Below are 18,296 nucleotides of genomic sequence, written 5' to 3' on the forward strand. Positions count from 1 at the left end.
TTGACACACAGACACATACACACAACCATAAAGCACCCGTTACTTCCCTGTAGCAGTTATCATCACTGAAATTACTTGCTGTGTCTGTCTTAACCCTTAAACCCTGTAAGGACAGGGGCCATGTCTGTCATTTTTACTGTTGCCTTAGTATAGTACATGACGCATGGAAGACGTTCATAGAATGCTTGGGATACATTGAGTTTGAAATTCTGTGGAACCTCTGAGCAGAGGTGTTTAATATGTAATTGGATACTAGGTTCGAGGATTAGGAGAGAGGTTGGAGGTAAAGCTTTACACTTTGGAGCTTTCTCCATTTGGGCAGTAACTGATGTTACAGGAGTAGGTGAGACTGTCCAGGTAAAGTACATAGAGTAGGAAAAGATCTCGGAAGAACAGCAGTATTAACAATGAGTGGTAGAAATGTAAGCCAGATAAGGTACTTGAGAAGTAGAAGCTTAAGGGTTAAAGGAAGAAATAAGACAAAAGGAGAGTTTTAAGGAGAGAGAGAAGATAAAAAGGAAGTAAGGGAGGATGGCAAGGAGAGAAGGACCAGCAATGCCAGATGCTATAGAAAGTTCACAAAAGACAAGGGTGGAAAAGTATCCATTGACTTTGGCAGCTTGGAAACCAACTGCTTTAGTGAATCATTTCATTGGAAAGGAGGTAGGTCTGGAAACAGAATTGCAGTACATTGAAGCTAGAATAAGAGACATTTAGGATAGACTACTCTTTGAAGAAACATTGCTATAAAAGAAAGAATAAGTGAGAAAGAAGGTGGTAGACTTAGGAGCACACCCAGTGGAAGGAGGTTTTTTGTGATTTTTTGTTGTTAATGCTTATTGTTGTAAGATTTGTTAAAGCATAGATCCGAAGCCCCACTGGAGATGCACCTTATAGGTTATGGTTTACAAAAAAGGCAAAATCGTGATTCTCATGCAAATATAAAATGAATACATGTCAAAGATTTTATTCAATTAATTAACGACAAAGCCAGTAAGATGTTAAAACTGGTCCAATAAGTATTTGAGAACTAGGTGTTTATATAGAAAGTGATATGATATGATTGCTTGATCAGAGGGCCAAAACTAGTTCATGACCAACAGGGTCGTAAATTGTAACGTTTGGGACTACCTCTTCAACCACAGAGAAATTATCTGTGTCTCTACCAGACAAAAACCTAGACACTAACTTGCAGTATCGCTAACACTGGCACCTTTAATCAGTAAAATGGCAAGTTAAACTATTTTGCTCTATTATCTTTGGGTGGCTTTGTGACATACTACTTTTAAAGGACATGCTGCTTACTTTTTTAAAACTTATTTCTAAATTTTGTATAATTTTTCTGACATTATTAGAATCTGTGAAGATGGGGCCAGAGACTCCTTCCTTTAATTAGCGCCGGTGTTTTTGTTAGATGCCTTCCAGTCAGTTCCAACTCATGGCGACCCTGTCTACAACAGAACGTACACACTGCCTGGTCCTGTGTCATCCTCACAGTCATTGCTGTGTTTGAGCCCATTGTTGCAGCTACCATGTCAGTACATCTCATTGAGGGTCTTCCTGTTTTTTGCTGACCCTCTGCTTTACCAAGCATAACGTCTTTCTGCAGGGACTGGTCCTTCCTGATAACGTGTCCAGAGAGTGTGAGATGAAGTCTTACCACGTTTTCTTTTAAGGAGCATTCTGGCTGTACTTCTTCCAAGACAGTTTTTTTTTTTGTTCTTCTGGCAGTCCATGGTATATTACAGTATTCTTTGCCAACACTGTAATTCAAATGTATCAATTCCTTTTTGGCCTTCCTTATTTATTGTCCAGCTTTCACATGCATATGAGGTAATTGAAAATACCATGACTTGGGTCAGGTGCGCCTGAGCCCTTAAGGTGACATCTGTGCTTTTTAACACTTTGAAGAGGTCTTTTGCAGCAGGTTTGCCCAATGAAATATATCGTTTGATTTTTTGTTTCCATGGATGTTGATTGTGAATCTGGTTGTGGATTCTAAGTAACGTCAATATTTTCTCCATTTATCACCATGTTGCTTACTGGTCCAGTCATGAAAATTTTTGTTACGTGTTGAGGTGTAATCCATACTGAAGGCTGTAGTCGAGTCGTCTTAGCTCTCAGCAAGTAAGGTTGTATCAGCTGAGTCTTCCTCCAGTCCTGATCCTGTGTTCTTCATATAGTCCAGTTTCTCTGATTATTTGGTCATCATACAGATTAAACCAATGTGGTAGAAGGATGCAACCCTGACGCACACCTTTCCTGATTTTAAACCACACAGTATCCCCTTGTTCTGTTCGAAGGACTGACTTTTTGTCCACGTACAGGTTCTTTATGAGCGCAATTAAGTGTTCTGGAATTCCTATTCTTCACATTGTCCTCCATAATTTGTTGTGATCCACACAATCAAATGCCTTTACATAGTCAATAAAACATAGATAAACATCTTTCTAGTATTCTCTGCTTTCAGCAAAGATCCATTTGACATCAGCGGTGGTATCCCTTCTTCCATGTCCTTTTTTGATTCTGGCTTGAATTTCTGGTAGTTCCTTGTCAATGTACTACTGCAACCATTTTTGAGTGGTCTTCAGCAAAATTTTAGGTGTATGTGATATTAATGATATTGTTCGATAACTTTTGCATTCGGTTGGATCACGTTTCTTTGGAATAGACATAAATATGGATTTCTTCCAGTTGGTAGGCCAGGTAGCCATCTTCCAAATTCTTCCCATAGACGAGCGAGCACCTGCAGTGCTGAATCTGTTTGTTGAAATATCTCAGTTAATATTCTGTCAATTCCTGTAGCCTTGTTTTTTGCCAATGCCTTCAGTGTAGCTTGGACTTCTTCCCTCAGCACCATTGGTTCTTGATCATATGCTACCTCCTGAAATGGTTGAATGTCAACCAGTACTTTTTGATACAGTCATTCTGTGTATTCCTTTTATCTTCTTTTGATGCTTCCTGCGTCATTCAGTTTTTTGCCCACAGAATCCTCAGTATTGGAACTTGAGGCCTGAATTTTTTCTTCAGTTGTTTCAGCTTGAGAAATGCTGGGTGCGTTCTTACCTTTTGGTTTTCTAACTCCAGGTCTTTGCACATTTCATTATGATACTTTGTGTTCTTAAGCTGCCCTTCGAAATCTTCTGATCAGCTCTTTTACTTTCTCGTTTCCTCCATTCATTTTAGCTGCTCTACATTCAAGAGCAAGTTTCAGAGTCTCTTCTAACATCCATTTTGGTCTTTTCTTTTTTTCCTGTCTTTTTAATGACCTTTTGTTTTTTTCATTATTATGTCCTTGTTGTCATTCTTGAGATGGTCTCTAAGTTCAGGAGGAATATATTCAAGGTCTAACTTTGTCTCTCGTGGACTTGTTTTAATTTTTTCAGCTCCCAATTTGAATGTCTGTATGAGTAGTTGATGGCCTGTTTCTCAGTTGGCCCCTGCTGGTGTTCTGACTGATGATAAAGGGCTTCTCCATTGTCTCTCTTAACAGATGTAGTCGATTTGATTCCTGTTTATTCCATTCGGTGAGGTCCACATGCATAGTCACCATTTATGTTGTTGAAAAAGGTATTTGTACTGAATAAGTTGTTGGTCATGCGATCTCTGGCATCAGTTCTGTCACCAAGGCCATGTTTTCGAACTGCTGATCTTCGTTTCCACCTTTCACGTTCCAGTGACCAGTAATTATCAATGCCTCTTGATTGCATGCTTGATCAGTTTCAGACTGCAGAAGTTGATAAATATCTTGTTTCTTCATCTTTGGCCTTAGTGGTTGGTATGTAAATTTGAATAACAGCTGTATTAAGGGGTCTTCCCTGTAGGCATATGGATATTATGCTGACAGTGTTGTCCTTCAGGATAGATCTTGAAATATTCTTTCTGATTATGAATGCAACACTGTTTGTCTTCAATTTGTCATACCTGGCATAGTAGACCATATGATTGTCCAATTCAGAATGGTCAATACCAATCCATTTCAGCTCGTTGATGTCTAGGATATTGATTTTTATGCATTCCATTTAATTTTTGACAACTTCCAATTTTCCTAGATTCATAACTTCTTACATTCCATGTTCTGATTATTAGTGGATGTTTGCAGCTGTTTCTTCTCATTTTGAGTTATGCCACATCAGCAGATGAAGGTCCCAAAAGCTTCACTCCATTCACATCATTAAGATCTACTCTACTCTGAGGAGGCAGCTCCTCCCCAGTCGTATTTTGAGTGCCTTCCAAGCTGAAGAGCTCGTCTTCCGTTACTATGTCAGACAGTGTTCTTTTACAGTTCACGCAGTTTTCACTGGCCCATATTTTCAGCAGTAGACCGCCAGGTCCTTCTTCCTAGTCTACCTTAGTCTGGAAGCTCCACTGAAACCTGTCCTTCGTAGTTGACCCTGCTGGTATGAAATACCGGTGGAATAGCTTCTTGTATCACAGCAACACGCAAGCCACCATAGTATGATAAACTGACAGACAGGTGGTGGAATTAGCTCTAATGAAACCTGTCCCCTGGGTTTTATGACTTTTCCTTTTGCCAGCAGTACTCAGATCCTTGAGAAAGAGACATCATTTGATGCAGGGGAGGTTGGCGGGGGAGGTTACCAGGTAGATGCTTGGGAAGGGCATGGGGGCTAGAAAGTGAAGGTGCCAGGTAGAGTGTAGTTAATGCATTGCATGGGAGATGAGTAGGGAAAGAAATCAGGCCAAGAGGAGATTCATAGATTGGGGGAAAAGAGAGGAGTCAAGTTTACAGAAAGTCTGCAGTGGGTGTAGGAGAGCTGAAAGGTCAGGAGACTCTGACCAGAACAGTGAGACATTAAAGATTTTAAGATCTCACAGGTGGGAATCATCTCCTATAATGGCAGAAAGAGTCCAGTTGTGGTTCAGAGCGTGAGTTACTAATGTGGAGTAGATGTCACTGGAGAAGAGAGAAGTGAGAATTACTTTCTCAGGAATTTATACTTTTCACAAGCCTCCGCACTTGAAACTTTAGAGCTGCTATGAATTTTCTAAAGTAAACTGGACATTGTTCAGCCCGGTTGTAGTCAGATGCACTGGTTAAGCTTAGGATGGGCAAATGCTTTTCTCATCTTTTAGGGGTAGAAGCACCCACCGACATTTATCGAGCACATATTATATGGGTTAGCTGCTCGGTAGTAGGTGTTTTTGCACATTATTTTGTTCTTACAAATTTACAAATGGCAGAACTGAAGTTCAGCAGAGATAAGTAGCTTTTTCAAGGTCACAGTGAGTGGTGGATTATTGTTGTGTGCCATCGAGTCCATTCCAACTCATAGCGACCCTGTAGGACAGAGTAGAACTGCCCCGTAGGGTTTCCAAGGTTGTAATCTTTATGGAAACCAACTGCCACATTTTTTTCCGGTGGAGTGGCTGGTGAATTCAAACTGTGAATTTTTTGGTTGGCAGTTGAGTGCTTAACCACTGCACCACCAGGACTCCTTGAGTGGTAGATAAAAAAAAAAAAGATAGGGCACTTAAATTCATTGTCTGACTCCAGAGCTCTTTGGCTTAATGTTCTAGTCGGAGTGAGTACTTGGTGGTGGGGGAGAGGGGCCGAAGAGGATTTATACATTTCACATGCCTTCATATAGTTCAGTTTTGTAAATTTAAGCAGAGATGAGTTGGATCCTAAAAATGAAAGAAACTGGGGCAATTCCTTATTCTAAAAATTGCCACACTGACTTTCTTTAGACTCTAAATACATATCCATTTTATCAGTGTGTGTGTATATGTATATATAAACAGTGAAATTAAAGCATTACCTTGAATTATCTGTTTGAGATTTGTAGTGGTACAACTTAAGAAACCTTACAGTAAGCAATATGTCTGATACAGTACTTCGGATCCTAAAATTCAGTGTTAAATAATACATTAAAAATCTTCATTTCATATCCGAATAAAATAGACTATGTTAACAGTTGCAACCTTTTTGAACACTTCTCGACTCCCTAAATTCCCCACCCTTTTTTTAAGCTTATTGTTAGATCTAACAGATATAAGATGTGACAGAAGTGACAGTGAGTCAGAGGAAGTCACTGGAAAAGTATAAACCTTTCACGCTTTATAATGACTGTCATGAAAGTTATATTGCTCTCCATTTTTGGCACACTTGTGCAAGCTTCCTGCATTTGACTTTATTATTGTTAAAGGAAGTCTTTTTTAGAGGTCATCAGAGTATTCATATTATTCAGAATAAGTAATAAGATGATTTATATGAGTGGTAATCTACTAAAATCTAGAGATGACTGCAGGGTCATATATAATCAACATCAAGAGCACATACTTATCCAAAACGCAGATTAGGAGTTTGGAGCAGCCTAAAATAAGCATGCATTCCTTCTTGCATTAGTTCATTGTCATTTAAATCTGTTTAATGTTCTTTCTGTTGTGTTCTCTAGGGATAAGTAATAAAAAATTACTCAGTTCTTTCCCTGGAGAAATATCAGAATTTATATCTGACTTAACACATCTGATCTTATACTCTTCAGAGGAAGTGAACACATGCCCTCTGAGTAAACCCCTAGATAAATCTGCAGCCAAACGAAGGAGCAGTAAGATCAAATTCCAATGTTTTTTCTCTATTGAGAGAAAGTTAAAATTAAAAAATTCCGTCAACAAGCTTCTACCCTTTATGGTCAGTCACAGCCTGGTGGAGACTATCTGGAAGAGGAGGAGAAGTTGATGGTGGTGGCAGTGATAGAATTGGAGTAGGAGAAAGAATTGTTAGGGTTCAAGTTGTTAGTGGGAGTATATGGATTGATCATAGAATATGATCTACCTTGCAGGTATTATTCCAGTAGGTGTTGGGCTCTTTGTCAGTTCTGCCTTGTGAAAGTGTGTAGTTAGTGGTGTAGCTGGTTACAGATGATCGTTCATCCCAGTGTGTAAAGCTGAACGGGAAATTTGAGGACCATCACTCTTGATCCGGTTAGGACCTGTTTCCTCCTAATGTTAACAGCTTTTAACGCACAGGAAGAAAATTATGTGATGTCTGTTGTTGTTAATTGCCGTAGAGTCGATTGTGCTCATGGCAACCCCATGTGTTACAGAGTGGAACTGTCCCGTGGGGTTTTCGTGACTGTATTCTTAACGGAAGCAGATCCCCAAGCCTGTCTTCTGTGCTTCTGCTGAGTGGGTTCCAACAGCCAACCTGTAGGTTAGCAGCTCAGTGGCAAGAACCATTTGTGCTACCTAATAAAAAGGACACTTTATTATTTAATTTACAGAAGAATAAAGCCTCTCATTTACTTTAAAAGTAGGGAAGTGGAAACATGCAACTCTTCAGTATAACTGGTAACCTTTGCAGGAGAATTATCCCTTGCTTGTACCCTTAGAGAGCTTGTACCCCTAGAGAGCTTGTACCCCTAGAGAGCTTGTACCCCTAGAGAGCTTGTACCCTTAGAGAGCTTGTACCCTTAGAGAGCTTGTACCCTTAGAGAGCTTGTACCCTTAGAGAGCTTGTACCCCTAGAGAGCTTGTACCCCTAGAGAGCTTGTACCCCTAGAGAGCTTGTACCCTTAGAGAGCTTGTACCCCTAGAGAGCTTGTACCCCTAGAGAGCTTGTACCCCTAGAGAGCTTGTACCCTTAGAGAGCTTGTACCCTTAGAGAGCTTGTACCCTTAGAGAGCTTGTACCCTTAGAGAGCTTGTACCCTTAGAGAGCTTGTACCCCTAGAGAGCTTGTACCCCTAGAGAGCTTGTACCCTTAGAGAGCTTGTACCCCTAGAGAGCTTGTACCCCTAGAGAGCTTGTACCCCTAGAGAGCTTGTACCCTTAGAGAGCTTGTACCCTTAGAGAGCTTGTACCCCTAGAGAGCTTGTACCCCTAGAGAGCTTGTACCCCTAGAGAGCTTGTACCCCTAGAGAGCTTGTACCCCTAGAGAGCTTGTACCCTTAGAGAGCTTGTACCCCTAGAGAGCTTGTACCCCTAGAGAGCTTGTACCCCTAGAGAGCTTGTACCCCTAGAGAGCTTGTACCCTTAGAGAGCTTGTACCCCTAGAGAGCTTGTACCCCTAGAGAGCTTGTACCCTTAGAGAGCTTGTACCCCTAGAGAGCTTGTACCCTTAGAGAGCTTGTACCCCTAGAGAGCTTGTACCCTTAGAGAGCTTGTACCCCTAGAGAGCTTGTACCCCTAGAGAGCTTGTACCCTTAGAGAGCTTGTACCCCTAGAGAGCTTGTACCCCTAGAGAGCTTGTACCCCTAGAGAGCTTGTACCCTTAGAGAGCTTGTACCCCTAGAGAGCTTGTACCCCTAGAGAGCTTGTACCCTTAGAGAGCTTGTACCCTTAGAGAGCTTGTACCCTTAGAGAGCTTGTACCCTTAGAGAGCTTGTACCCTAGAGAGCTTGTACCCTAGAGAGCTTGTACCCCTAGAGAGCTTGTACCCCTAGAGAGCTTGTACCCTTAGAGAGCTTGTACCCCTAGAGAGCTTGTACCCCTAGAGAGCTTGTACCCCTAGAGAGCTTGTACCCCTAGAGAGCTTGTACCCTTAGAGAGCTTGTACCCTTAGAGAGCTTGTACCCCTAGAGAGCTTGTACCCCTAGAGAGCTTGTACCCTTAGAGAGCTTGTACCCCTAGAGAGCTTGTACCCCTAGAGAGCTTGTACCCCTAGAGAGCTTGTACCCTTAGAGAGCTTGTGCCCTTAGAGAGCTTGTACCCCTAGAGAGCTTGTACCCCTAGAGAGCTTGTACCCTTAGAGAGCTTGTACCCCTAGAGAGCTTGTACCCTTAGAGAGCTTGTACCCCTAGAGAGCTTGTACCCTTAGAGAGCTTGTACCCCTAGAGAGCTTGTACCCCTAGAGAGCTTGTACCCCTAGAGAGCTTGTACCCTTAGAGAGCTTGTACCCTTAGAGAGCTTGTACCCCTAGAGAGCTTGTACCCCTAGAGAGCTTGTACCCTTAGAGAGCTTGTACCCTTAGAGAGCTTGTACCCCTAGAGAGCTTGTACCCCTAGAGAGCTTGTACCCCTAGAGAGCTTGTACCCCTAGAGAGCTTGTACCCTTAGCTTGTACCCCTAGAGAGCTTGTACCCCTAGAGAGCTTGTACCCCTAGAGAGCTTGTACCCTTAGAGAGCTTGTACCCTTAGAGAGCTTGTACCCCTAGAGAGCTTGTACCCCTAGAGAGCTTGTATCCTTAGAGAGCTTGTACCCCTAGAGAGCTTGTACCCCTAGAGAGCTTGTACCCCTAGAGAGCTTGTACCCTTAGAGAGCTTGTACCCTTAGAGAGCTTGTACCCCTAGAGAGCTTGTACCCCTAGAGAGCTTGTACCCTTAGAGAGCTTGTACCCCTAGAGAGCTTGTACCCTTAGAGAGCTTGTACCCCTAGAGAGCTTGTACCCCTAGAGAGCTTGTACCCCTAGAGAGCTTGTACCCTTAGAGAGCTTGTACCCTTAGAGAGCTTGTACCCCTAGAGAGCTTGTACCCCTAGAGAGCTTGTACCCTTAGAGAGCTTGTACCCCTAGAGAGCTTGTACCCTTAGAGAGCTTGTACCCCTAGAGAGCTTGTACCCCTAGAGAGCTTGTACCCCTAGAGAGCTTGTACCCTTAGAGAGCTTGTACCCTTAGAGAGCTTGTACCCCTAGAGAGCTTGTACCCCTAGAGAGCTTGTACCCTTAGAGAGCTTGTACCCCTAGAGAGCTTGTACCCTTAGAGAGCTTGTACCCCTAGAGAGCTTGTACCCCTAGAGAGCTTGTACCCTTAGAGAGCTTGTACCCTTAGAGAGCTTGTACCCCTAGAGAGCTTGTACCCCTAGAGAGCTTGTACCCTTAGAGAGCTTGTACCCCTAGAGAGCTTGTACCCCTAGAGAGCTTGTACCCCTAGAGAGCTTGTACCCTTAGAGAGCTTGTACCCCTAGAGAGCTTGTACCCTTAGAGAGCTTGTACCCCTAGAGAGCTTGTACCCCTAGAGAGCTTGTACCCTTAGAGAGCTTGTACCCCTAGAGAGCTTGTACCCTTAGAGAGCTTGTACCCCTAGAGAGCTTGTACCCTTAGAGAGCTTGTACCCCTAGAGAGCTTGTACCCCTAGAGAGCTTGTACCCTTAGAGAGCTTGTACCCCTAGAGAGCTTGTACCCCTAGAGAGCTTGTACCCCTAGAGAGCTTGTACCCTTAGAGAGCTTGTACCCCTAGAGAGCTTGTACCCCTAGAGAGCTTGTACCCCTAGAGAGCTTGTACCCTTAGAGAGCTTGTACCCCTAGAGAGCTTGTACCCTTAGAGAGCTTGTACCCCTAGAGAGCTTGTACCCCTAGAGAGCTTGTACCCTTAGAGAGCTTGTACCCCTAGAGAGCTTGTACCCCTAGAGAGCTTGTACCCTTAGAGAGCTTGTACCCCTAGAGAGCTTGTACCCTTAGAGAGCATTGCCTTTGGGCCATGTGAAACCCAGCCAAGAACTAAAGCAGACCTGCAGTATGAGATTTCCTAGCCTTAGCTGTAAGTCAGCGTTTCTCAACCTCAGCACTGTTCACGTTTTGGGCTGATCACTCTTTGTTCTTTTGGGCTGTCTGGCTCTTCATAGGAAGTTTAACAGCACCCCTGGCTTCTACCCAGTAGATGCCAGTAGCACCCCCCGCCGTCCCAAGTTGTGACAACTAAAAATGTCTCTAGACGTTGCCAAGTGGGAAATAAAATTGCTCCAGCGCATGTTTTCAGAGTCACTGCTCTCAATATGCTAGGTAATTCGTTGTGGAGAAAGAGTAGTTTTCAGATTTTAGTTAACTTTTAAGTATTTTGTCACATTTTAATTACCTTGGTATAGAATATGCTTTAATTTTAAGAACTGTGAAATAATCTGGAAACCCATTAACTAATTTGGGGATGAAAGTGAAGACGGGGTCTTTCCTTGAGTTGAGAATTCAACATTATGACCTTTGGACATCAGGTGGGGACCTATTAGTAGGTCATGAAATCAGCTTAGTGGGCCAGGAAAATTCATGCAAGACTGTATAGGGTCACAGGGTAAAATGTATTTCTTACTCTGGTATAGCAAAAAAAAAAAAAAAAAAAAATTGAAGGCTGCTGACGTTGAATGTGTATAACAGCCTTTCCTTTCAGACTGTAATATGTATGTGTATATCCCAAACGTATACTGCATAGCAGTTCATTCTTGGCTAGGTTGTCGGTGTCTCAGTTATCTAGCGCTACTGTAACAGAAATAATACAAGTGGGTGGCTTTAACAAACAGAAGTTTATTTTTTTACAGTTTAGAAGGCTAGAAGTCTGAATTCAGAGTGCTGGCTCTAGGGGAAGGAGTTGTCTCTCTGTCCGCTCTGGAGGAAGGTCTTTCTGTCTTTGAGCTTCTGCTCCTGCTTCATGTGGCTTGGCATCTCTCTTCCCCCATCTCTGCTTCTTTCAATTGTTTGTTTAATCTCTTTTATATCTCAAAAGAGATTGACTTAAGACATACCCTACCCTGATACTATCTAATTAACGTAACAAAATGAATCCATTCCCGAATAGGATTATAACCACAGGCACAGAGGTTAGGGTTTACAACACACATTTTTGGGGGACACAGTTCAATCTGTAACAGCCAGTTAAGCCTTTTATCTGCTCAGGTTAAACTTTGTCAAATACTTTTTGAAATACAAAGCATTCTAATTTGTACGTTGTAATAGATTTGAGACTTTCTTTTTACTTCGCGTTCTGGTATATATCATCTTGTTTGCAAGAGGAGGAAGCTCTGAACTCCATCACATATTTTAGAACATTCTTGGCATGTTACTTGTGGGCTGTTCATGCCCGCCTCCCCCCCCCCCGCCAAGATTCTGAAAAAGACAGCTCCATTTTAATTGTTTTCTTCATCACCATGCATGCAAAAGTCCTGTTTTTCATCAGTTAATGTTTATTTTGTTAACTTTTGTGGAAATTATGCCTTATGAAAGAAAGGACAAGAAACATTTTGTGTGTTTATTGATGATCAAACATAAACATGAGCATAAAGACTTCTAAAAATTACTCCTAACATTCTGTTTGTACTCTTTTTGTAAAATTCATTTTAAAACAATGAACTTAGGTTAAAAAATACCCTATGGGGAATATATTAAATGTCACAATCCATCTGTTACTAAGTTGTGTATTCAGCCTGTTTATAGGACATTTTTGGCTTTCTGCAATCCATCAGCACTTTCAGTCATTTGAAAAGCTACTTTAGTTCCTATTTATTAAAGAAGATAAATTTATATTTTGAGTTAAGTATTTGATTTATTCAGTGGTTACTTTTTTTAAAGATTGAAACACCTCCATAAAGCATGTTTTCATCCTTTCACTAGTAAGAGAACATTTCATGTTAAAAACTCTGTATTAGGATAGTTGTTTTTTTTCTCTAAGGAAAAATATTAAAGATTGTTCAAAAGTTCTTTTGATTTTGATTGATTTATCTTCCCAGTGGGGGGTTTTTATAGCCCTATGTTTTTAATTTAGATGATATCCAGCAGAGATAGTCAAGTTATTTTCATGGTAGTTCCAGGAAAATTATGTGGTTATTTATTTTTTTTCTGAGTTGTGTTACATTTTAAGGTTTATATTTGTAAAAGATCAGTGGGTACATTATACAAAACCCACATGTTTTTTTCATGTTGCCCATATGTATTATCCTGTTGATAAACTGCTGTGCGTAGTTGTTGGGTATGGACTGAAAGCAGGTGTGGAAGATAGCTAAAGTTCAATGTTAATTAAAAGCTGACCTTTATAAGAAAGATATTTGTTTAGAAAGCCAGATTTCTAGCACTGACTTTTAAAAGTAGATTAAGAAGCAATTAAAAAAAAAAAATCCTGTCAGTTCCAACTCATAGCAACCCTATAGGACAGAATAGAACTGCCTCACGTGGTTTCCAAGGCTGGGATCTTCACGGGAGCAGCCTGCCACAGCTTTGTCCCGCAGAGCTGCTGGTGGGTTCCAACGGCCCACCCTTCAGCTGGCAACTGAGCGCTTAACCACTGCGCCACCAGGGCTCTACCAGTCTGTATTTGAGAATAAATTTATCAGCAAAGAATATGATTTTTAAGCACTGTCATAAGAATCTAGGTACAGAATTGGTGTCTCCTTCACTGGTTACTTCTGAGACTAGTAAGAAATTACTTTTTCGAAGGTTAATACACAGTTTCCTTCCTCATTCAATTAATGAACATTTATTTAGTAGCTACTACTTGCTAGGTACTATGTTAAGTTCTTACAGGCTTTTTAAAGCTTTCATCTGTTCTAGTAAATGATGTCAGCAGGACGTTTTCATAAAAATAATAAATCAAGATAATAGAAAATTCTAATACAGCCATCTGTATTAGAATCTAACAGTGTCACTTTTAATGTTGTTTTTTTTTTTTTTGGTGTAAGTACTGAACTATCCCAAAAGTGATTATAAATCTCTCTTTTGAAGGAGAAAATGCTATCATTTTAAAAGGATGTTCTCATCATCCTATTGGAAAGAGGTTCATTTGAATCCCACCCATCATCATGGAACGCTGAACTGTAGCATTGCGGCAGCTGCAGCTCCTAGATGAGGCGCCTTCTGTAAAAGAGCCAACTTCATCATAAAGGGAAGGAAGCAAATGTTTGATTTTTACACACATTATGTTAAGTTACCTGAGCTTCCATATCCTGTTGCTGAAGAAATTTCTGGAGCAAATAAGGCTGCTACCAAGATATTAAGGTCATTTTTAATAAGCCTTTCAACTGTTCCTTTTTTCTCTTTATTCCATAGGGAAAAAAATGAGGCTTTTGGAGAGGGACTGATAAAAGTCAAATTGCAGTAGAATGTAAAGCTAAACCTCAGGAGCGTTGCTTTCACGCCTTCGTGAAGGATTGCCTTCCGGTCTGTAATCTGTGTGAGCTCTAGGACTTATTAAGTGTTTTGTAGAAATCATTCAGATTCCTACAGAGATTTTAGGAGGGAGTTGTGACATTTATAAGTAAATAAATGAAGCTGATCACATACTTTTATTTTTATCATTTACATTTACTTTTGAACAAATTTTTATAAATTAATACTCTTAAAGATTGGATTTATTATGAATATGCATATATGATTAAGTACTGCTAAGGTATGTTTTACTTCTGTTTATACAGATTGGAAAGGTCTTTGAACTTAGAAAGGTAATAATTGGTTATTTTGACTTAACTTGGCTTCGTGACTTATGTGAGTACATGTACCAAAAAGAACTATTTCATCTGTCTGACCTCGTGTAGGGAAAATACTGGCCTAAAATATCAGATGTCCTATGTATTTAAAAACCTTCAGAAAAACATCCTGATTACTTACAGTATGAGTTAAAGATATAAGAGCAGTTTATCATTTTTTAAACTTTTTTTAAGGTGATGGCTGTGGATACACCATACTAGGCGCGGAAAGTGGAACCCTTACGTCTATAAACTACCCGCAGACCTATCCCAACAGCACCGTTTGTGAATGGGAGATCCGCGTAAAGGTGGGAGAGAGAGTGCGCATCAAATTCGGTGACTTTGACATTGAAGATTCTGATTCTTGTCACTTTAATTACTTAAGAATTTATAATGGAATCGGAGTCGGCAGGACTGAAATAGGTAGGAGATTTCTTTCTTTATAAATACACATGATACGTCATTGCCCTGAATTTTAAAACTAAAGCAGTTTTTGATACTTAACATTTAATAACTCTGCCATATAAAGTGATATGTGGGAAATTATTGAAAATGTGAGAATTTCGAATTTGACTCAGGAAGAGAATGTTGTCTGTTTATTTTATTGACTTTTCAAATAAACCTGTTTTGTCATAGTACTACTGAACTTCTAAAGAGGAAGAAGTTAAGTATCTTATTTTTTGTACTTTGCTTATTGTATTTCATTTGAAGAATACAAGAATAATTTATGCTTAGAAGGCAGTGTAGCGTGGTGAGTAAGAACGTAGGCTCTGGATTTATACTGCCTCGGATTGAATCCCAGCTCTACTGTTAGCTTGCTGTGTGACCTAGGGCAGGTTATCAGGTTTTATGTCTCATCATTTGTAAAATAGGGAATGAACTGGTATGGGTAGGATGTGTAGAACTATACCGACACGTGATGTATGTTCAGTAAATGTTAACTGCTACTGCAGTTATTCTTTGCAAGAGCTTGTTGTTAGTGGCCGTCGAGTTGACTCGATTCATGCGACCCCATGTACAACAGAACAAAATGTTACCTGGTCCTGCACCATCTTCTGAATCATATACTCGAGTCCGTTATTGTAACCACTGTGTATTTTGGGTGCCTTCCAACCCAGGGGCTCATCTTCCAGCACCATATCAGATGTTATTCTGTTGTCATCCATAGGATGTTCATTGGCTAATTTTTAGAAGCAGGTCACCAGGCCTTTCTTCCTAGTCTGTCTTAGTCTGCAAGCTCTGATGAAACCTGTTCATGATGGGTGACCCTGCTGGCATCTGAAATACCAGTGGCATAGCTTCCAGTATCATAGCAATATGAAAGTCACCATGGTACAACACACTGACAGATAGGTGGTGGTTATAGAGAGCCGTGGTTCCCAACTGTGGCTGTGTATTAGAGTTACCTAGAAAGAGTTTTAAAAAATGCTATACCTGGTCCCTGTACTGGACCAGTTGAATCAAGCTTGATTGGGTATAACGCAGGCCTCATTAATTTAAAAGCTTCGCAGGAGAATCTGTAGTGCACTGAAGGCTGAGAACCTTTAGAAATCAGCACCTTTCTGTTAAACAAGAAAGATGGAAAACTTAGGGGGAAAAAGACTGTTCTGGTGAGCTAACGCCATAAAATGAAGAACTCTGGAATTCTGTCAGAATTCGTTTGGAAACATTTATTGGCACTACTGCACACAGCATCTTTCAGGACTATAATCAGAACCCATTATCCTGTTAAGGCAGCCCTTGACTTAGGACGTGTTCGAGTTAGGTGGAACTGTACTTAACGACCGTCTGTTTTTTTCTTTTTTGTACATCTCATCGTTAGTAATATGTACTGCAGTGCTGCAGCACGTGATTTGCTGATGTTATCATTCTCAGATGTTCACTTGCAGATGTTCAATGTTATGATTTATGATGATACTGATAATAAAAGGTAATAATAATAAAAACTAAAAAAAAAAAAAAGGTATTCTACTTACGTCAGAACCGATTTACAATGGAGTCCTCAGAATGGAACCCCATCTTAAGTCGAGAACTACCTGTATTTAACTAAGTACCATACTCTTTTCATCCTCTGGTCTCCTCTCCATGCTTTAGCCAAACCGTTGCCCTGTCTCTGTTTTTTGGCCCCTTATCTACCACAGGACAGATCCCTGGCCTGCTGTCCTGGCTGCTGATTGGTGTCTCTCAATCAGCTCTTGATTAACCTGGTAGCTTGATCACCACGCGCATCCTGCCATGAATATATTGTGCCAGAGAAACTTACAGGAACTCAAAACTCCTGAGGATGTAGAATCACTGTTACTCTGATAGAGGAAACTGGGTATTGAGTGGTCCCTGCAGTGATGCAGTAGGCAGTAGAGAGCACCACCTGTTGAGCGTTCACCCAACAGCAAAAATAAGGTGACCCACAGTCACATCAAGCCTCTAGCAAGTCACAGGAAGTAAAGGCGATAAACACATTACATGAGCCAGAAGGACTCAGTGAGCCATGTTAAGAATGTGAGACACTACAGAACAAATGACCTAGTTTCTTCAACATATGAATAGCACTGGGTAGAAAAAAGGAGGCGGAGGAGGGAACTGTTACAGATTAAGAGATATATTTTGAAATGTGTGGACCTTGTTTAGATCTCAATTCAAACTAACTGACTATAAAAAAGACTGATTTTTCAGGACAATCAGAGAAATTTTAACAGAAATAGGGCATTCAGTGATAGTAAAGAATGATTGTTTTAGGTGTGGTAATGTTACTCTAATTTTTTTTGTAAGTGCTGATTTTTTTAGCTATTCATTCTGAAGTTCATTTAAATGATGTCTAGGAGATATTTTAAAATATTTCAGGAAAAAAGGTGAGGAGAGGGATAGGCAAATGGCTTATTGACAGATTGCCAATGGCATATTAGTGGTGTTGAGTAATGGACATGTGGAAATTGTTACACCGTCTTCTCTCTACTTTTATGTGTCTTTGAAATTTTCCATAATGAAAGGTTTTTTTTTTTTCATGAAAGAAGGTAAAAGCACTATTTGTTAGTTCAATAAATCACGACAGTGTTGCTAGAGAGCAAGAGTAACATGGGACAATGTTTGCGCTCAAGTTTTAAATCACTCACTGGGTTCTAGTCCCAGCTGAGTACGGGCATCAGGTTTTCAGTGATAAAGGTATAGAATCCCTTTTTCCTGTATCATCTTTTCCCCTTCAGAAAAAAAACCCCGACCCAAATAGACCTGCATTTCCGTATAAAAATAATTCCTATTTTGTTATAAATCTTAGCTTTTTTGGTTTTATGTATGTAGGTGTTAATAATAATTAGGGACTTTTTCCCTGAGTGATATTATGGAATAATCAGTGGAAATGAAAGGGAGAATGGTTTCTAAAGAGCTATTTTCTTTGTCTTTCATAAACTTATTAGCATGTGTCTTAACCATTGAGGCACTTGGTTTACTTGGCAGTAGGACAGTTACTTCCTGTTCTCTTAAAAAAAAAAATTTTTTTAGAAAGGGATAATAACATATAATATATTAATAGTATCAGTTTATTATGGTTTTATATAACTTTGCTTTCTAAATTACTAAACTGCCCAGAAATTTTTGTGAGAGAACTGTGTAGCAGTGCTCATTTCACCTGGAGACACTGACAGAGCGGATGTGTGTGACGATATTGTTACGTTGACTCCCTAATTCTGAATCTTCTGCCTTTTCCGGCTGATAGTCTTGGAATGAAAGCATCCCTTTGTGACTTGGCTTTTACTCTACCTTTTTGTTAGTGTTTAATCCCTTGTACCTGAGGCATAGTAGTGTTCTATAAAGGTAGAAATTGAAGTTAAAAATGTGTTTATTATTAACCTTAACTTTACTGCTGTTTTTTTTTTTTTTTTTTTGGTTCTTGTTGCTGCTGTTTTTTCCTCTCTCTCTCTCTCTCAGTATTTAGTTATCTGTCCATATTCATCCATAGACAGTCACCAGCATCTTTCCCCTGTGGCTATTATTGCTAATTATTTCAGTTGAAGCAAAAGCAAGCAATTAAAAGGAAAAAAAAAAAAAAAACCGTGCTTATTTGTAATTTTTTCTACTCTGTATACTTTTTTTCCTGCTTTTCACTTAAAATTTCCATTTTAAATGAACTTTTTTGGGAGGAGGAGGAAGGTTACCTGTAAGTTTCTAAAGAGGAAGCTAAGTA

At 40.2% G+C, this 18,296-nt stretch overlaps 1 protein-coding gene across 2 annotated transcripts in view; it reads left to right on the top strand.

The window, feature by feature from the left end:
* The window catches only part of DCBLD2 (discoidin, CUB and LCCL domain containing 2), a 110,117-nt gene that overhangs the window by 11,321 nt on the left and 80,500 nt on the right, over positions 1-18,296 (top strand). The window contains exon 2 of one of the 2 annotated variants that reach the window (XM_023559024.2): positions 14,315-14,542. The exons of the other annotated variant lie outside the window; for it this stretch is intronic. Within the exon in view, the coding sequence (XP_023414792.2) occupies positions 14,315-14,542 (228 nt within the window). The remainder of the gene's footprint in view (positions 1-14,314; positions 14,543-18,296) is intronic. 2 annotated transcript variants of the gene reach the window in all.

This window comes from Loxodonta africana, chromosome 20 (assembly GCF_030014295.1).
Source record: "Loxodonta africana isolate mLoxAfr1 chromosome 20, mLoxAfr1.hap2, whole genome shotgun sequence".
Taxonomy (NCBI): domain Eukaryota; kingdom Metazoa; phylum Chordata; class Mammalia; order Proboscidea; family Elephantidae; genus Loxodonta; species Loxodonta africana.